Below are 21,256 nucleotides of genomic sequence, written 5' to 3'. Positions count from 1 at the left end.
GATGACTATTTCTTCCAGCTAGGACTGTCACAGATGAAGTTGTTGGCCAAATGTTCATCTGATTCATGGATGGCTGTGGAAGGATAGTATTCTTTTCTGGGAGTCCATATTAACTTCTGTCTAAGCTATATATAGAGACAGCATATCAAACTAAATGCAGCCATGTAAAACGTGTGCACAACCTAAATATAAAATGCAAAGAAAAATTTAGTTTTTTTAAGAATGCCAAGCAAATATTTAAATTGGTTTTACTCTTGCCGATTGAATTGAAGCAGATGCAGAGGGTAAACCCAGGTTTTTTTTTAACAGGAGTGTGGAAATGGTGTATGACATTTAAATAAATTGGAAATGTGAATTGACGCTGCAGAAACTAAATTATTATATGACATGGACGATAGAGAATCTTTGATCTGAGTTACTTGTGGATAAAATGGAATTGTTGAGTGTGGATCTAGTCCATCTTTTCCATGTGACTGGAAAATATTATCAAAACCCTGCCAATAAGCACTTATTAATTGGGTAGCTGTGCCCCTCCCTTTTAGAGGAGCATGTATGAGTTTGAGTGCTTCTGTTATAGTCAAAAGAATCTCTTCACTATGAAATTGTGTAGGAACACCAAATGTAGGTGAGAAAATGGCCAATGTGCACCTTGACAACGCAGGTAGCCTTAAATAAGTTTTGCATGAATGTCTCTAAATGACTGCACTTGAACTTTCGCCAGCAACTGAATTTTACTAATTAATAAGGATGTCTGGTAACTTTAACACTAATTAGTGTGATATGTTGGCTTGGAGCTCCTTGGAAGAATTCCTGGGGAGGCAAGAAGGGGTACTTGTGGTTTGTTGACTGACTGCGATGTTGGGCCTATGTTGTGTTGACTAAGTGCGACATTATTGGTGGAAACACAAACTGAACCTGCCATGCCTGAGTAGTGTAAGGTCCACCCATATCAGGACAACTCAATTTCAACTTTTTCCTTTGACTTTAGAAATGATAAACCTTTGGAATTTGTTACGGTCAGTTTTATAAACTGAGCAAAAGTATTTGTGAAAGTATATCCAAGTACAGTTCCAGTACTTGCAAACCCAACCCTTAAATGTAAATAGTAAGAACCGGATTATATCATGGTGGTGCAGCAGATTAGTGCCAAGCAGTGCACTGTGCCACAGGATTCAAGTATCTGTTTCACTGACTGGATTTTTCAGTTTGCCCCTAAATCTTGAAACTGCATTTGTTTGATAGCACTTGCTGAGTGCTTGCCTAAGAAGTTAATGATTACACAAGCTTATGTTCCATGTGTGGGATTTTGATTAAGTGCCACAACCCCAAACTCTTTGAATGTTAGATCTTTGCAGACCAGAAGTTCAGACTTGTATTTGGAAAACAAATTGGGAGGGTTCTTATGTTTTACCACAAATAGTGGTTGAAGCTGCATAACTGCATTTAAAGGGTAGTTATGCAGTGCCATCCTTCCAATGCCAAGTTGAACCATTCCAATGACAAGTTGAACCAGAGTCCGTATCCTTGGCAAGAATCCCCCCGGCAAGAATCATTTAAAGAATGTTGTGGGACATCGATTACTATATGCAAATTGGCAGTTGTGCTCAACTAGTTATATACTTTACATAGCAAGTGTATTTAATAATCCGTGCGTTTTTGATGTAGCCTTTCACGTTAGGAGGGCACCTTTCGGATTTTGTGTGAAGTGCAGTGACTGCTTTTTGTGGCTGTCCCACAAAAGGTCATGAATTGAGTGATCATTTTATCCTCAGATTATTGGCGATATCTCCAGGACAAATTCTCTTCTTTCTTCATTTGATGAGATATTAAATCAAATGCAAGGATTATTATAATCTTGTTCCTAACTAACACCTGAGAGGATCGATATCCCATTATTTCTCCCATCCATGCTGAGTTCTCAGAATTGCTTTTAAATAGCAAGCAAATCTCGTGGTCAGTTTACATTCACAACAAGCTGATTGTGGTAGAAATACTTATCTAAAATTGATTGGACACTTGCAGAGTAGGTTTGTTGGAACTGGAATCTCCGTGGGTCTAAAAAGTTAATCTACAGCTGAATCTGCTTTTTTTTTTTAAATGGCCTTGAAATTAGTCCAGAAAAATGTTTGTTTCAAGGACTATCAAACTGCTTATCTATCATATTAGGCTGGAACAACTTTAAAATTTAATTTAAAATTAGCAATTGGCTGTCGTATTTTGCCCACACTAAAAACAGTCAATTCACTTTACAATATATTCTGTGGTGCTTTGAGAGGTCTTGAAGTCATGATAAGGTACTATATTAAATGCAAGCATTATTATTATTTTAAGCTCTTTGACCAAGATTAGTAACTGAGGTATTGATAAATTGTTTACTAATGCTGAAACGGTTAGCTATTTTGGCTTGTTGATTTATCCAGCAAATCTATACTGGTATTAGACTTCCTAGATCAATAAACCTTACCTTTGGGCATTTGGATTGGGCTCTTAATTAATCCTGCATCTTTTGAAAAGTGCTGCTTTTTAGCTTGTATGTAAATGTTTGCATGATTCTTATAAAAACTTGATGATTATCTTTATTTCAGCTTTTAACTTTTTTTTTAAAAAAAGGGACTATCTGAAGTTGAGCACTTTTTTGAATGAGTAGTCAGAAGCACTTCACTTTTGAAGAATGTTACGTGACTCAGTTGATAGTGCACAGGTGACATTTGGGGGTTGCATCTGCACTACGGAGCAGCTTATGTACCATATTAGGCTGGAACGCCTTTAAAAGTTCTATTCTTAGGCTTCAGATTGGTTCATGCCCCCTTAGGCCTGCTTGACATTGAGACTGCTCTAATATGCACCAGGTTAATGGACAAAATGCTTGCCTTTCAAACTCTTGTGTTTTTATTTTTGAATTTATTCTATCCAAGTTTATTTCGTAACCACATGAGGATGGCATAAACTATACTACACTTCCTGTCCTGTATAAGAAGAAGGAGGGAAAGCACTTACATTCTAGGGTATTTTATTATGGAGCTTTTACTGTATGCTTGAAAACAATGTTTGGCAAATTGAGGCAACATTTACCTTCTGTCCAAAATGTGTTGCTTTTTTTAGCTGTCAAGCTTCATTGGTGCAGCAGTCTATTATTGCTGAATTTAACTGAATAGCACTGCTTTACCAGCTGCACTTGGTAAATGGCCAGTTGGCAAATCCTGTTGTGCTGAGCATTGTTTTCAGTGGAGGACTACTTTATTAGGCAGCTATATTGAAGTGCCAATGGGCCAATCCATTCAGAGAGCACATGGCTGAGAAAGCTTTTCTTGCCATACTCCCTCCTAAAGTTGTCGTCGTCTCTCTCCCCCCCCCCCCCGAGGTATCATCTGCCCTACGGTGCCTTGTCCAAATGACCATTCTTCATGTGGGCGAGCTGGGTGTATGTTGGCAGATGAGACTGGGAGGGATCGTAGTTGAGCCCTATTCCGTCTTGTGCTGCTTTCTAACCATCCACTGGGTACGTAGGAACAGGAGGAAGCTGTTCAGCCCTTTGAGGCTGTTCTGCCATTTAATTAGATCGTGGCTGATCTGTACCTCAACTAATCCTTTCAATTCCAGGGTAGCTTGCAGAAGTGTTCAATTAGTTTATTCCTGGGGCCAGTTGCACTCATCAGTTACCTGCCACAGAGCAGCACTGATGGTAATGGGTTTATTACCCTATGAATGACTTCCTATACTAAATATTTCCTTCAGAGACTGAAAAGCCTGACTACCAGGTACAGTCCACTGGTGAGCAAGTATGCATTTTATGAATATGTATGAGTTTCCAGTGGCGAGTGAGAGGGGTCGCTGGCTGGTCAAGATTTGGAATCCAGGCTTCCCTGGTAAATAATGAAAACCTAACTTGTCTTTTTTAAATAAAAAAAGCTAACTGATTGAATGATACTTTCTGATTTCCAGTGATGCTCTACCAGTCCCTGGAGTAGTAGATTATACAGCAGTTTATATAATAACAAAACTTGCATTTATATAGTGCCCTCCATGCCGGGTGACGTCGCAGAACACTTAACAATGGTGGAGTCCAATGCAGGGGGAGGGGGAAGGTGACCATAGGCACAGTCAAGGAGGAAGGTCTTCAGGTGCAACTTGAAAATGGGTAAAGAGGGGGCAAGAAGGGGGAAAAGATTGAGAGAGGAAGTTCCATAGCTTCGGGGCACAGAGACTGGAGGCACAGCTGCCAATGGTGGAGCGGAGGATTCGGGGGGAAAGGAGGAAACTGGAGCTAAATTGTGCATTGTTCAGAGTTTTAAGGACAGATTGGGTAGGTTGAGGAGGTCTGAACCACGGACCTGAGATGTGGCTTCCGTCTTGTTGATTTTAACTGCAAGAAGTTTGTGCTCATCCAGTGCTTGATGTCTGTCAGGCAAGCTGACAAAACATCAGAGGACTGGGGGGTCGCAGCTGGAGGAGAAGTAGAGTTGAGTGTCATCCGCATATGTGTGGAAGTTAACTCCATGACTGAGGATGATATCACAGAGAGAGTATATAGGAGGAAGAGAAGGGGTCCAAGGATGGAGCTTTGGGATACCCTGCAAGTGACCAGGTGGGGGCGAGAAGAAAAAACATTTGCGGAATTGTAGTGCTGGCAGTTTGTAAGATAGGACTCGAACCAAGCGAGTGTGGTCCTACTGAGGAGGATGATGGAGGAGAGGCAGTGGAGGAGGATGGCTTGATTGACTGTGTTGAACACAGCGGAGAGGGACAGGAGGATAAGGAGGCAGAGGGAGAATAATCCTTGCATTTGATATAGCACCTTATGTCATTGAGATGTCTTGCAGCATTTCACAGGATATTCCGTAAAGTCAATTGACTATTTTGTGGGCAAAACACGGCAGCCAGTTTGTGCATAACAATGTCCCATGAACAGACATGGAGTAATTAATTTTATTTGGGGATTTATTGGTCATAGGTCCACCTGAATAGACCGATGGGACTTTGTTTTAATGTTTCAACCAAAGAATGGCACATCTGACAATGCAGCACACCGTAGCACTGCATTGGAGTATCAGCTTAGACTTTGTGATTTCAAGTCCTGATTTGCGGCTTGAACCGACAACGTTCTCACGAGAGAGAAAGAGAGACTAAACCAGGCTGATTCCTTACTAAACCAGTAAGGCTCCTTACACTTGGAGTGTATCCTGATTTCTAGTGGTTCAAGTGTAAGAAGGTGATTTGGGAGCTTATTCTCGTAGACTTTTTTTTTTCCTTGTTCCTTTTCTCCTCCCCCCAAAGACCTTTGCACCATTTGTCTGAAACTTGTATTAGCTTGAATTGTCGCCATGGGCAAGTTTCAAGTGAGCCACTGAGAAATGCAGATTCAATTAGTATAAAAATGATGCTATCTGGGTAAGCCAAGTTACTTAGTCCTGTACTGCTTTGATAAAGTAGCTGGATTTGATGTCGATATTTACTATTGTACTATAGTAACGTGTTTTGTGAAGTATTTTTCTTAATTCTTTGCTACTCACAATTGCTTCTTTCCCTTAGATCACAGTGATAAGATCCCACAATGGCTCTGCGATTCCGTGCCGTCTTTCCGTATACTCTTCCCGGGGTACTGGCACTCCTCGGCTGGTGGTGGTACATCACAAGGAAGAAAGGGAGAGAAAATAGCCCTAAGAGACGAAAGCTTGATGACGAGCAAGAACTGAGCAATAAAGCTGGAGGTAGCTATGTGGCTGTGTCGGATTGTAAGTGTGCTAATGCAGCTGATGAGCTAACTAATGGAAGCGAGCCCAAGGAGGATGAAGTGGTGGTGCCACAGTTGGTAGTGTCTGGTCTGCAAGCTGAAACACTGCGGCAGTTAGATGCACCTGGAAATGCTTTGTGCACATCACCAAGGTGCCTTGATACCACTGTGGTTGTGGAAAATGATGTCCAAAATATGCTTTTGGAATCATCCAGTTCACAAGAATTGCTCTTCATGTCTAATGTGCAAGGGCCGTTGCAAACGTCCCCTAAAGTTGAGGTAGAAAGGCATCTCCAGGAAATGATAGCTAAAATTAGCACTGAAGGGTTGGAAATTGCTCAGACTTCAGCAGGCACAGCCACTGAGGGTACTTCACCTGTTGCAGATTTGGAAGCGGAAGAGAAAAATAGCAAAATTTTACTAAACTCTGGTTCGGTGCCTACAAAATGCGAGCTACCAGTCTCTGATCTACACAGCATGGAGAGGCCTGAACCTGAGGGTGAAATTGCAGGCAACACTACAGAGCCACAGTCTTGCTTCAAGGCAACTCTGAATGCAAGCGCAAGCCCATTCTTGATCACTAGTGCTTTCTGTCCAGAGTTGCAGCTGGAAAACCAGCCTGGTAAAGAGACTTTTTTTGGTGAAAACTGCTTGCATGATGATTCGGTTGAAAAACTAGCAAGTCTGGAAAAGATTGAGGAAGTGGCTGCAGAACTGATTTCAGGGGTTATAACAGCAGCGAAAGAGGAACTGCTCTCCTCGCAGATTAGTCTCTGCAAAGAGAGTGAGCATGATGCTGGATCTGATGAAACAAAGGAAGGCAAGTTAGGAAATTCAGATCTCTGTATAGCAGGTTTACAGAAGACTGAAGATGTTGAGGAAGACAACCGAATAGACGGTAGAAGCAGACATACCTATGGAGAGAATTTGGCATTTAAAACTGAAACTGCTCTGAAGGAGTTGAGCCAAAAAGAGGCATTTGGGGATATTACAGATTCAGGGCATGAAAGTCTTAGCCAGACTTTCACAGAGGAGCTCAACTCTTCCACACTAAGCAGCAAGGCTTCTGAAGAATTCAATCCAAAGGCAGATGATTCGGGCTGCTTTGCTAGTTATTCTGATGGTCAAGCATGTGAAGGCTTAAAGAACCAGGTGGCTTTGTGCACCCTAGAAAAAGACCAAGAGGGTGTGCTGGATGAAACTGTGGTTGCCCAAGTGTGTGAAACTATCTGCAAGGAAACACTCGACTCTATAATAGACATTTCCTCAAAGAAATCTGGTACCAAAGGCAGCGTCTCTAGTGATTTGATTGAAGTTGCCTTCCAGGGTGTGGATCTGAACTTCACAGAAGAGCTGAAGCCTACTACAAATGGAGAGTCTTTAGAAGAAGTAAACCTAGGAGCTGAGGATTCTGGCTGCAGTGCCTGCCCATCAGAAGATGGTGCTGGAGGAGAAGATCTGCTGCATAGCACAGCTAAGTGTAGACTGGAAAATCATCAAGTAGATGTTTTGACTAAGTCTGTGGCTGAAGAGGGTTCTTGTGTGCTGGAGTCGGCCTATGCCAATGGAGCAGGAGCTGATCGCAATGGTGGTCGTTTGCCACTTGAAGTGGAAGTTGATCATTCTGGAGGTAATAATAATAATCCTGGCATTTGATATAGCGCCTTATGTTTTTGAGATGTCTTAACAGAAAATACTGTAAAGTGAATTGACTGTATTTTTATGGGGAAACGCTTTGAAACGTAATGGTTTCAGGAGTGAAAATTTTGTTTAAAACCATTTGTCTATAAATGCTTCATGAATTATGGCTTTTGGAAGATGGCAACAGTTCAATTCATGTCAATCTGGCGCCCATAGAATTGTATTGAATGTACATATTTGCCATAAGTGGGATTCCCAATGGGTTGCTGTGGGCTGATTGCTACTTCACTTAAGTGAATCAATTAACTTGAGGGAAGATGAGTAAGTGAATGCCCAAAGTTTCTTATTTTCTTTACCAATTGCATGTTACTTAATTGACTAATATATATATATATCTATGTGTGTGTGTGTGTATATATATATATATATATATGGCTTGCATGGAGTGTTTTTGACTGGTGTGGATTATGACTGCATTTTTGCTGTAAAATGAATTAAATTATGGGTTGTGTTAATAATAATAATCCTTGCATTTTATATAGCGCTTTTCATGTCTTCTAGATGTCTCAAAGTGCTTCACAGATGCTTTTTGGGCAGCATTCATTACAGCTCTCCACACTACTGTTTTTCTGATCTCTGTCTGGTGGCCAGAAGGTGATCACTTGTGGCAAAAGGCATAGGCTATAATCCCTTCTCTGGCAGCAGGGTTGCTTGGCATGTGCCAGGGTGTGCTGCCTGACCTGAGATTCAGATTAAAATTGTAGTTTGCCAATGAGTCGTTCCTTCAAATTGCAGAGCAGATTGCTAAACTGGAAAGGACAAGATGACAGATTTAATCAGAATGGTTGAGCTAGAAAAGGCATTGTATCAGGTTTGTGATGGTGGAAGCCTAATTGTTCCAGTTGTAATGTGGACTTCTGTGGTTGATCATTTGGGTTTTTGTTTCAACTTGAATCCTGGCAACCCTGATGGTATTGTGAATTGAGAAGTAACATCAGCTTATTGATTTGAATTGTGGTTTGGGTTACATTACGAGACTAAATTGGTTCCTGGCCTTCCCAAGGTTGGGTGGGGAAAACAACTTTGAGACATTGATAGTGTGGAGCAGCTGGGGGAGAGAGCAAGCTCTTTTGTACACTCTCTTAAAGTCTTGTGGCATGCTAACATTCTCTGCTCAGGCATTGCACATGAATAATGGCAATTTGGGTAATGTACCAGAACACAATCAGTCAGATCACAGCCTAGCATGAGGAGGCCAGACGCCAAGAGGTACATGCCATTGGGAGGACATTAGAATGACTGGCTGCACTATTTTATTATACTGTATTTAGGGGTGTTACAGTAATTTCCAATCGATGGTCTTGTCAAAAATGAGCAAAATTGTTTCTAGCCTATTCAGTACTTAAAACCATAAACCTCTAATGTCAGGGGAGAACCTGTTTAGGGATCCCTTACCATTAATTGGATTAGCATTCAAAGACTTCATGGGCTGCTTACTTCCTGACCAGGGATTACTTGAATCTATCCGAAAAGGATTTTAACTAAGAGTGCAATTATCCTTTGTCTTTTTTCAATACAGACCTTTTTCTTGTGCCACTTAATATTGTCCAGACAAGTGTTTGGGAATAGTCACTATGTGCCTGGCATTCTTCAGTGCCTTCATCTGAGATTGGTACTCAAGTAGATGATTGTGATTCAGAAGTTACATAAAATGTGGGTTGTGCTGTACAAATGTCCTAATGTTTTCTTGACCACCATGTGCTTATTTTACTAAAATCAGTCTACCATTGCATTCATTTTCTAGGTTCTGATGTAAATAGTATGGATTCAAATGACAGTGGCTGCACTGCAGGCGGAGCAGAGGGTCAAACCAAGGGTAGTACTGTATTCAGTGCAACACAAGATAAAACAGAGCTAGCCATCTGGGAGATACAGGTGCCAAAGGTAAAACTACTAACTTTTCAATTGCTCACTTTAACTAGGTGATTTGAGATAGGGTGGCGTGTGGGGATGGGGGGTGGGTGTACAAAAGCAGTGCTTCTTACGAATGTCATGTGCTGAAGAGAATCTGTAGCTTTGGATTTTTTTTGGTTTAATTTCTCTATATTTAGTGCAAGCCAGTCACTATGTACTGGAGAATGAACAGGCCTACTAGATGAGAATGGTCTGTATGTATTTGGCTAATGTCTCAATTTAGACATTTTTATGCAGCTATCATCAAGATAAATTTTCTTTAACTTGTTTGTTTTAAGACCTGCCCTGTGTCTAGAATTTGTTTGCCTGATAGCTATACTGTAATCATTTGGAAATGCATTGTGGCCATCTTGCGGTACGATGTTGTAACTGCAGTAAGTGCCCATTTATGTCACAAGCTAGTTTCAGGCACTTGAAAGTGAGATAATCCATTCACCATATAGTGTACAATAATGGAACTATCATTCTTCCTACAATCTTTTGGGCCGTACATTTGTCACATTTAATGCTCAATCTCTGTTGGAGGTTTCACTCTTGCAGAAAGTCATTTGAGAAGAATGCTCAGTTTAAATGTAACAAATCTGATTGCTCAGATAGTAGTTTTTATCTTCACAGCATCTAGTTGGACGGTTAATTGGCAAACAGGGAAGATCTGTTAGCTTCCTGAAACAAACCTCTGGTGCCAAGATTTACATATCTACACTGCCTTACACACAAGACTTCCAGATCTGTCACATAGAAGGTAAGCCAAGAACAATTTTGTGTTGGCTGGCTGGTCTGTTACTGTGCCTAGAGTACTGCACAGTATATAATTCAGGAACCGAGTGACCAAATCTACCATAGAGAAAACAAATGTATGTCTTGATCTTTAAACTGACCTGTGTGTGCATCATAACATCTTTGGGTGTTCAGTCCAGCGTGACACCATACGTTACCAAGAAGACATCCAATTTAAAATTCTATTAAATGTACAATTAACCATAGTAACTTCATTGATGCTTTGTTACCATTGTTAAATGTCCACTTTTCAAGATGGCTCATAGAAGGTGCGTTTGTTGAGCTTTTCTAGTTGACTCTTGTCTCAAAATTGTGTCTGAGGGTTCCAGCAATGCCTGTGTCTACATCAATTTTTCTTTCCTTTCCCTGTTGAAATAGGGAATCAACAGCAGGTGGACAAAGCAATTAACCTGATTGGAAAGAAATTCAAGGAGTTAGACCTCACTAATCTCTATGCTCCTCCAGCTCTGACACTACCTTCATTACCTATGACTTCGTGGGTAAGAATAGATTTTCTGCAATTGCCAATTTTATGGCCAGTTTCTGTTGCCTCTTGCAGCTTGGCAGTGGGTTACACTATGCTTTCACGCTTTAAATCAACCAAACTTAAAAATGTTTATGCTGAAAAGGCCCTGTCTATGCCTGGTGAGGGAGGTGACCATCTACAGGGTTCAAGAAGTAGTTTTTAAGGTGGGACTTGAAGACTAATGGAGGGGTTGTGGGAAGGAGTTCCAGAAACACAGAATTGGAAAGCACAAATACTCCAGTGGACGGTAGGAATCAAAAGAAGAGTTTGCTGTGATTCACGAGAAAGCGAGAAAGAACAATCTACAGTTTTTGTTCTTGTTTTTCATTTACGATCTTTTTGGTGTTTTAGGCTAATTCTGTTCTGAGTTGAATCACTTATTTCAGTATGGTGAGGAATTAAAATCAGGACCCTTTGGCCGCTGAGACTTCAAATTCAAACTTGCTGGCAGCTTCAGATCTAGAGGGTCAGAGCCTAATCATAGAACATTAAAGGGCTGTTTAATCTAAAGTAAATTTAGATGCAGCAGAGATACTGTTTCCGGGCAGATGATCTTTGTATCTTACAAACGGCCATTAATACTTGAACACTTATGACAAGCAACATATATTTGGAGTTGTGTCAAATTTGAGAATTGTACATCTGACCGTGACATAATATCAAAATCCTCAGTATAATTCCAACCTAAAGCTTTTGAACGCTAGTTAAAAGTATAGTATCTCAAATGACTTGTGGATAATCTTATGTGCAAGGGTAGCAGCAGTGAGTGAGTGAACTGACTGACTAAGTGTTTTGCCCACAAATATAGTCAATTCATTACAGTATATTCTGTAAAGTGCTTTGAGACATCTAGAAGACGTGAAAAGTTCTGTATCAAATGCAAGAATTATTTTTACTTTTATTTATTAAGCAACTGACTGCTGGTATTTCGGCAACCACTTTGCTATAAATGGGGAGTCTTCCTGGGGGAGGAAGAGGCTGTAGCGCAGTTCAGGCCTGGGCCTCTTGAGATATAACTTTGACCGGCTCCTCACCTCAACAGGCAGGTTTCAGCCGCATTGTCTCCCTCAATTACATATTTTATGTTTAAGAACTGTTCGTCGCTGTAGTCCGTATTGTGGGAGGGGTGGGGAGAGACGAGGTTATCAGAGGCAGACAGGATAGAAACACCGGTTTATGTGTAATTCTAAGTTTAGAATTGGAATGGAAAGAATTAGTGTCGAGATTATACAACACCACAGTTTTTTTTGGTTTGAGTTCTTTTGAGCCCCTCGATTAGTTACAACCATAATAATATAGATTGCTCAATTAAACGTACCGTGCACCTATAAATCATGTAAATGTTTGTGCAATTGTGGTGGTTCAATGTGCAGTGGGCCCAGGAGCCTCTGTTTGGTAGCTGAGGCACTACAATAGAACCCCTCAACCATGCAGGTCCAAGCATGAAACTGCAATCTATGCTCGCCAGACTACCCAGCTCTTCCCTGCATATCCAAACTTTGCAGCCCATGTCCTTTCTTGGAACAGGTTTCACAAATCCATCTTCCCCATCATCACTCAGCTTTATTGGATCCCCAATGGATCAAGTTGAAAATTGTCATTGTCACCTCCATATATTAAAAAAAGTCCACAGTTTTGCCAAACGTCTTGCATCTTTTCTGCATCTTGCTCAACTCTACCAACCCAGCCACTCCCTTTGCTCAACAGACGAAGCCTGGAGGCTTTGAAGCAGGCAAAGTGGCATGATTCATGTCCTCTGCCCTACCCCATCGGCGCTGGGCAGGCTTTCAACCTTTCTGCACCCCCCACACTCTGGATTCCCTCTGACTCGCTCCTTCCTTCCTTCACCTTGTTCAAGGTCCATCTCAAGATTTAACTCTTGGGTTTTGGTCATGTTTTCCCTCCGTACCCACACCCAACTTGGTTGCCAAGCAAATATTCGTGTCATGAAAGGCGTGCTATATATGTAAAATTGTATTGGACAATGGTATTCTGTCTGGGTGGTACCGGTTTATTCAGGTAAGGAGAGGTAATATTGGTCCTTCTGAACTAGTATGACAAATTGGGCTGGTTCAAAGGGTATTGTATGATTATCAAATATTCTAAAATATGTTTCAGTAAATATCCTGTTGTTGTGAGGGCCGTAGTATTATGGTGGATCGCATTATCAGTTGCTGTGCGCTTATTATAGAAAAGCCCTACAAGTTGGGGCTTGCAGGTAAAACAGCTAACAAGCAATGGGAAACCTTCAAGGAGGAGACAGTTCAGGTACAGAACAAATACATTCCCACAAAGGGGAAAGGTAAGGCATCCAAATTTCCCTGGGTGACTAAGGAAATTGGGATTAAAATAAAACAGAAAAAGGAGGCTTATGATAAATGTCATGTCCAAAATACAGAAGATAATCAAATAGAAAGTACAAATGAGAACTGAAAAGGGAAATAAGAGATAGTATGAGAAAAGATTAGCAGGGAACCCTAAGATATGTTGTAAGCATATAAAGTATAAAAGATTAGTCAGAGGTAGGGTAGGTCTAATTAGGGACCAAAGAGGAAATCTTATTGTGGAGGCAGAGGGCGTGCCTGACGTACTGAATGAGTACTTTGTATCTGTCTTCACAAAAGAAGAGGATACAGCCAATGCCACAGTATCGGAGGAGAGGGTAGAGAAATTGGATAAGATAAGAATAAACCAAGAAGGGGTACTAAAAAGTTGGCGGTGCTCAAGGTAGATAAGTTACCTGGTCCGGATGGGATGCATCCTAGGTTACTGAAAGAAGTGAGGGTGGAAATAATGGAGGCTCTGGCCACAATCTTTCAAACCTCCTTGGAAACTGGGGTCGTGCCAGAGAACTGGAAGGTTGCAAATGTTACTCCCCTGTACAAAAAGGGGCAGAAGGATAAACCCGGGAACTACAGGCCAGTCAGCCTAACATCAATAGTGGGGAAACTCCTGGAGACTATAATCCGGGACAGAATACATTTTCACTTACAAAAATATGGGTTAATGAAGGACAGCCAACATGGGTTTGTTAAAGGCAAATAAGGTCTAACAAGCATGATAGAGTTTTTGGATGAAGTAAGGGAGAGGGTGGATGAAGGTAGTGCAGTTGATGTAGTTTATATGGATTTTCAAAGTGCCACACAAGAGAAGCACATGGTATTAAAGGAACAGCGGCAGCATGAATACAGAGCTGTCTGAACAGGAAGCAGAGTGCTGGTGAACGGTCATTTTTTTGACTGGAGGGAAGTGTGCAGTGATGTCCTGCAGGGGTCAGTATTGGGACCACTGCTGTTTTCAATCTATATAAATGACCTAGACTTGGGTTTAAAGTGTACAATTTCCAAGTTTGCAGATGATACTAAGCTAGGAAAAGTAAATAATGAGGAGGATAGTCGCAGACTGCAAGGGAACATTGACAAATTGGTAAAATGGGCAGACACATGGCAGATTAAGTATAGTGTGGAGAAATGCAAAGTGATGCATTTTGGAAGGAAGAATGAGGTAGATAAAGAATGACAGGTAGATAAAGCTGTTATATTAAAAAAAAAGGCTTTATAAATAGGGGCATAGAATTCAAAAGTCAGAAAGTTATGATGAACCTTTATAAAACTGGTTAGGCCTCAGCTGGAGTTCAGTTCTGGGCACCACACTTTAGGAAGGATGTCAAGGCATTTGGAGAGGGTGCAAAGGAGATTTACCAGGAATGAGGGACTTCAGTTATCAGGAGAGGCTAGAGCAGCTAAGATTATTCTCCTTGGAACAGAGAAGGTTAAGAGGAGGCTTAATAAAAGTTTTCAAAATTGTGAGGGGATTCAATAGGGTGAACAAGGAGAAACTATTTCCACTGGCTGGAGGTTCGGTAACCCGAGGACACAGATTTAAAATAGTTTTTGAAAGAAACAGAGGGGAGTAGAGGAGAATTTTTTTCACACAGTGATTTGTTCAGATCTGGAATGCATTGCCTGAAAGGGTGGTGGAAGCTGATTCGATAACAACTTTTAAGAGAGAAGTAGATAATTATTTGGGGAGGACAAGTTTGCAGGGCTATGGGGAGAGAGTGGGGGAACGGGATTGATTTAGGTAACTCTTTTCAAAGAGTCAGCACAGACACGATGGGCCGAATGGCCTCCTTCTGTGCTGTATAATTCTACAACAACAACAAGATTCTATTTATAGAGCGCCTTTCACGTCGGAAATATATTCTATGATATGAAGTTGAATTAAGCCTAATGTCCTTTGATATATTTGGGGTTCTTTGTGCCCATTAAATACTGGTTTGAATCTTCCACAGCTCATGCTTCCAGATGGGGTGACTGTTGAAGTGATGGTGGTGAACATTGTCCATGCAGGGCACATGTTTATACAGCAGCATACCCACCCCACGTACCACGCATTGCGTAATATGGATCAACAAATGTTCCTCTGTTATTCCCAGCCAGGCATCCCAGCACTACCAACTTCTACTGAAGGTGAGCATTTCTAGTCTGTTTTTGAAGGGATCAGAAATCATGACAAAAGGATTAGGTTTCTTAAAGATCCCCCCGTTAGCAATTAATATCTTATTACTATCAAGGCTTAAATATCTAGTCTTAATTGTGCAGGGTTAATAAGAAACCTAGTTCCATGCTAGCTTTTAATCTTAAATTGCCAGCTGGTACACAACTAGGATTTAAGAATGTTCCTTCTCCAATACTATTGTAGCAGAAATTTTAGTCATGTTTAAATATATATGTGTGTGTGTGTGTATATATATATATCACTCTCTCGCTCCTACAGTTGGTGTCATCTGTGCTGCTCCTGCTGTGGACGGGGCCTGGTGGAGGGCTCAAGTTGTTGCTTATTTAAAAGAAACAAATGAAGTTGAAATTCGATACGTTGACTATGGTGGCTATGAGCGAGTTAAAATGGACGTCCTTAAGCAAATCAGGTAACATACAGGCTAGATTCATTGTAGCCATCTGAATGTTTGTGGAAATCGTGGGTAGAAACTGTAAACGTCTAGGTAATTCAGTACAGTGGGATCCTGTTACAAAACTATCGGAAGCTAATGTCTAGGTTTGAAGTCTTGAGACAGCTGCTGGATGTACAGATGTGACCTGAGGTTACTGCCCCGAACACTGACTCCTTTACCAATCTTCCTCCCCTTTCTCTTTTTCCTGCCCCACTCTGGAAGATTGTTTACTTGTTAGTGGCTAGTTTTAATGTGAACAGAAGAATAATACTGACCATAATTGCTCTTGTGATATCTGAATGGGTTTTTATTTTTGTTTTAAGGTCTGATTTTGTAACACTACCTTTCCAAAGCACTGAGGTCCTTCTGGACAACATTGTGCCTGTCCCAGGTAAGCAATGTTCAAGGATTCAGAAGGACATGAGATTAACTTTACCAGATTGCATTCTGGGCTTCTTGAGCTGAAAACGATTACCATCTAGTTAAAGCACCTGTGATCTCAATTGGTGATTAATCTTGTAGATCTCATCATAATTTATGCCTTTTAAACTTCAGTACAACCTTTTTAGTGCAGTAACACATGATCCCTGAAAGATGGAGATTAATTTGTGTTGTGCTTTTGGCTGAAAGGTGACATTTTGTCTTGCTGTTCATCTAAAATCTAAAATATCCAGAATTGCAGCACAAAAATGTTTGCTGTGTTGGCTATAGCCCGTACAGTGTGGATGCCTAACCTAAGTCTTTAAAGGGAACTTGCTTTGAGTGAAGCAGTGCTCATAATAATAATTTTTGCATTTGATATAATGCCTTATCGCGTCTTTAAAACGTCTCAAAGCGCTTCACAGAATATACTATAAAGTGACTTGACTATTTTTGTGGGCAAAATTTAGCTGTACAAAGGAAATATGAAGTGATTAAGCAGCGTTTTCATTGGTAGCAATTGTTGAAACTGATTGACAAGGGAAGAGTTTCACAGCACTTGTTTTTGGAGGGCAATTGGTCTGAAATTAAGTCTTACTGCATCACTTATATACTGAAAGGCTAATGAGTCAATTTGACTTGATCGTTTCACCAGATAATGTGAAGACTACAACAACAAAAAAAATACATTTGTAGAGCGCTTTTCACGTCAGGAGGAAGTCCCATGGCACGAGGAATACTCGTTCACTCTCGTAGTTTTAAACTTTTGGAATTTGACTTACTCGGTCCTAGAGTCCTCTAGCTGGCAGAAATCTGTATTGCATGGCTATATCTTTCTTTATTTGGGGTAACCTCGTAATGCAAAATATTTGACTTGAATTATTTCAACCTACAAATCCCAGAGTAACTTTGCGATTGTTCTTGTGGTACAGGTGAGGACCAATTCTCAGAGGAAGCAAATGCAGCTATTGACGAACTGACACGTGGTGCAGCTCTGCTTGCACAGGTATGCATACTTCTTGCCAATGTTAAACTGCATTTCATTATAAACTTCAATTTCATTGCAACCCCTTGTCAGGAGCTCTCGTAACTGCTTCCAGGAGTTACGGAATTAGGCATGGGAGGTTTCTTCAGGGGACTTAGCTTTAGAGCTGGTGCTGGGAGTGGTCTGTGGAAATTCTCCTAGGAGTGGACTTAATGGGCTGCTGTTTCAGTATGTAGTATGTTTGGCTTTAAACATCTGAAATGTGTTCAGGAAGCAAGTGCTGCTGCTCTAAACCACAACTGAGATAGTTTTGATATAAAAAAAAATCCTGATCTGAGATGATATGAACAATAGTTCATTAGAAAGGTCCCTAAGCTGCTTTAAGTGGATTATATCAAGTTTGTTCATAGGTTATTGCCTAAGTGTCAGATCAGTGGTAATCTTCTGCAGTACTTTTTAACAAAAAATTGTATCTGTTGTATCACTGTCAGTTTATTTAACATCACATTTCCCCCCTCAAAGCTGCAGATGAGCTTCAAATATCAGATTGCACCTCATTATGTATTCTAAGCCCAGAAAGCTATAGCTTGATCTGGTAGCAGTGCCAAGTTTTTTGAATCTCTTGTCCTAAGAGTACATCTCCACTCTGCTGTCTTATATATCTCTGTCCAGGTGGAGCATATCTGGGAGCATAGCTGTAAAATTGTCAAGTGCTCCATCTTGGCAAATCACTGTAACTAGGCATAGAAGTGGATTGTCATCCGTTGCCTGATCTACCATTGTCTGGAAATGTCTTTTGCCCTGAGTGATTGGGTTGGTTGGTGTTGCATTAGAATATGCCTCACAGAAACAAGCCATTCGGCCTAACTGGTTATGCTCCACATGCGCTCTCTCTGTTGACCAGGGAGATGATCAGGATATTCCAGTGTCCCCTGTGAGGCTAAACCTAGGCAGATTTCTGTTGTAAATGTGAAAGTTTAAACGTTTGCTGCAGATTTTTTCATTAATAAGAATAATTTTTGCATTTGATCTAGCATCTTTCTTATCAAGAGGACATCGCTCAAAAGTGCTTCACATGAGTTGCTGTAAAGTGTAGTGTCTGTTTCATAGGTGAACACAATAGCCAATATGGTACATGTTTGTTCCACAAACAGCCATTTGGTGAACATCCAGTTTTATCAAGGGGATTGTTGGCCAGGATACCAAGGAAAACTAATTTCTCTTTTCAAATTGTGCAACATGATTTTTAACTTCTTCCTGGACAGGACATTGGTTTAACCTCTGATTCAAAGATATAGCACCTTCAACAATACAGTGCTCCCTTGGCATTGGAGCATTAGCCTGGGCTATGATTTTAAAGTCCTGATGTGGGGCTTGAATCCACAACATAACTCTGACGTGAGAGTCCTGCCAACTGAGCCATGCTGACACTTAGAATACCTTGGATGGCTTGAGAAGGTGGCTTGTGGCATATCTGCTTAGTCTTCAGCAGAAGTTGGAATACAGTTGAGTGCGGGAGGCAGAGGCAAATTCTTGTACAAACTTTATTGAATTGTTGTGGTATTGCTTTTGTTTGGTTGCAGGTAACTGGTTATGACGGCACTGGTCTGCCTTTAATACACTTGTGGAGTATGGTTGGAGAGGAGGTAAGGTGGTCTGTCTAATTGGATTATCCAACCAATGCATGTGGTTGGATTAATGCTTCATTTGTTTCTTGTGTAACCTTTTTTTACCGTGCAATTCTCCAAATCTTCCTCAGTTTCTTTATTTAAGAAGCCATCACTTCTGAACTCGCAAATTGCTGAGAATTTAGTCTATTCATCTGTTTTCATCATTATCCAATATGATTTTTTGTTCTTGATGATGCACTTTCCTCTTCTACTCTCCCTCACATTAATCTTGTCTTCCATTAATAACATCTTCTTACAAGATCAGCAGATCACTCGCTTCATCTTGCATTTAGAAGGAAGAATTCAGAGGCATTAACAATCCAGATGTAATGGATGAAGTACTTGTGGAACAAATCTGTCAGATGTTTTTCTCCTCTCCCCATGTCTACCTTGGTGGTGGTTGGTGTTGAATTAACCAGGGTATTCAATTGGCTCACTTTCTTGTCAAACTGAAGAGATTCACTGCAGAAATAGCATACTTATTGACTGACTTTCTTAAATACCAGTGAATTTACATACTTCTGGTGGAATAATTAGTCTAGAATTATTGAATATCAAATATTTGATCTTTGAACTTCAACATAGTTTTAAAGGCCTACTGCAGTCCCAGAGGTTCATTACTACAGCCAGCTTGTGCTTCTGGTTAGCTATCTTGTATTGTTGCTTTTTATAGCTTTGCAACAAAATTGTGTGCTGTTCTCAAGCAAAGTGTACACCTTATTCAACGTTTTGCCATTCTGCACTTAGGTTGACAGGTTATTCATGTTGCTGCTCAACTGTAATTTCATTGTAATTTTTAAAAACATTCCATTGTTAACACAACTTGATGTGAAGTAAATCTCTTCTTCAAACCCCCCAGCTTTGCATGTGACCGTATTGTCTGCTTTTAACCTGCTTAATGTCTACAAGAAAATTGGTTCAGTACCTACCCACTGAGTTGGTGGCTATTCCTTTCGGGTGGGGGGGGGTGCATTCTAGAGATGCATTTTGCTCATGCATGGCAATGTTTTGTAATTTGCCAACTTGTGTTGGTTCTGGACTGAAATAAAGTCCTAATGTTCGTCTTAAACCAACAGCCCTTTGACATTTGAGTTCTACCAACTGTGGCTTATCTAATCTGAAGCAAATCTCGATGGAGAGAACTATTCATTGACCCAGTTCAGGCTGTATTCAACCTTAAATGTTGCTGACCACACAATGCTGTTTTAACTTCTACTGCTGGAAATGCCCAGTGAGTTCATGTGAATATTTCTCATGACACCACTTGGAGTGTACTGAAGCTTTTCTTTTCTTTCCCTCTTAAAGGTCATGTTTTTAAACCGAATTCTGGTGGAGAAAGGACATGCACAGTGGATTGAAAGCTACTAGTCGACCCGAGATCCTTTTCTAAACAACTCATTTTGCACTGCATTGTAATTCATTTGCTGGCTGTGCAGATGTGTATATAAGTCACTGTATTAATATTTTGTAAAATCACACTGGAGAACATAAAGGGAACTTTTTTGGAAAAATCATGAATCCATTAGGTAGAAATGATTTGATGTGCTCGCTCAGTTAAGTCATGTCTGATCAATTTGATATTTAAGGAATTGAAAACCAACGAGTTGTGTCTTTGTACAGAATAGTTTTTGCTAGATTATGAACAGTATAAAATTGTGATCAATGAACTTTGCTACTTGGTTGTACAGACCTGTAAAAAGTACGAAAAAAACTGACGAACTGAGCTTGTGTGGTGTGTGTTTTTTAAATTATAACTTGGAGCTTCTCACAATCATTGTCATTGTCCCTTTTCTTTGAGTCTGCAGTGAAAAGGTATCTATCCCTCTGAATACTTACAGCTCAGGTTTTTGAAGTACAGTTGGCTGGCTCACTGAAGTGGATCGATCACAAGGATGTTTTGTGTAATGGAGTTCAGTACATTCTTCTCCCCTTGAATGACTGGTGCTGAAGTCGTAGATGCTCCCAGCAGTACCTCACTCGAAGTGTTCATACTCAGCCTGTACAGTGCTTATAAGCAGGCTAGGTGTGGGGAGAGACGGAGAAGGAATCAATCAAGTCTGTTTTTCCCACAATGGTTGTGGGAAAGCAAAGTGAAACTCGATTCACTAATTCTGTACGTTCATTTGGGTGCTATACCCAAACTCATGCTCATTCTGCACAGACCTGTGTCCCTTGAATTTCTGGGTGTTGATTTGGGGATTTACAAACTCGCATTAAGGGAACCCCTGTACACTTATGTACAACTTGCTATTCAGGAACGAATAATGGACTGACTTATTTTACCCTTATTAGGGCATCAGTTGGTTTAAGATTTTGGTCATCTGCTTCCTGCACAAATGGGATTGCTTTTGGAGACTCGACAGTTGTCAAGGGCAGAGAGGTGAGTCTCTCCCCACCCCTGGTTAAACTAGGAAAGTGGCAGGTCAGTTTACAATTGAACCCGTTGTACCATGAAAAGTAACCTGTTGGATTCAATCTAGTTTGTTCTGGAAATTATCTTCATTTCTGAGAATTGGTGTAACTGTACAGTGTTGGGTTGTATATTGCTCACAACCAGATTAAATCCTTGCATTTGATC

At 40.6% G+C, this 21,256-nt stretch overlaps 1 protein-coding gene across 1 annotated transcript in view; it reads left to right on the top strand.

Annotated features, from left to right (window-relative positions):
- akap1b (A kinase (PRKA) anchor protein 1b) overlaps positions 1-20,452 on the top strand; it is a 30,620-nt gene extending 10,168 nt beyond the window's left edge. The window contains exons 3-12 of the mRNA XM_007900687.2: positions 5,530-7,361; positions 9,177-9,316; positions 9,962-10,088; positions 10,502-10,623; positions 14,944-15,121; positions 15,429-15,579; positions 15,927-15,994; positions 16,956-17,029; positions 18,592-18,654; positions 19,984-20,452. Of these exons, the coding sequence (XP_007898878.1) occupies positions 5,552-7,361; positions 9,177-9,316; positions 9,962-10,088; positions 10,502-10,623; positions 14,944-15,121; positions 15,429-15,579; positions 15,927-15,994; positions 16,956-17,029; positions 18,592-18,654; positions 19,984-20,046 (2,796 nt within the window). The 5' untranslated portion in view covers positions 5,530-5,551 and the 3' untranslated portion in view covers positions 20,047-20,452. The remainder of the gene's footprint in view (positions 1-5,529; positions 7,362-9,176; positions 9,317-9,961; positions 10,089-10,501; positions 10,624-14,943; positions 15,122-15,428; positions 15,580-15,926; positions 15,995-16,955; positions 17,030-18,591; positions 18,655-19,983) is intronic.
- Positions 20,453-21,256: the final 804 nt, after the last annotated feature.

This window comes from Callorhinchus milii, unplaced genomic scaffold, assembly GCF_018977255.1.
Source record: "Callorhinchus milii isolate IMCB2004 unplaced genomic scaffold, IMCB_Cmil_1.0 Scaffold10, whole genome shotgun sequence".
In the NCBI taxonomy this organism is placed as follows: Eukaryota; Metazoa; Chordata; class Chondrichthyes; order Chimaeriformes; family Callorhinchidae; genus Callorhinchus; species Callorhinchus milii.
The sequence above is the reverse complement of the archived record's forward strand: the minus strand, read 5'-3'. Positions and strand labels throughout refer to the sequence as shown.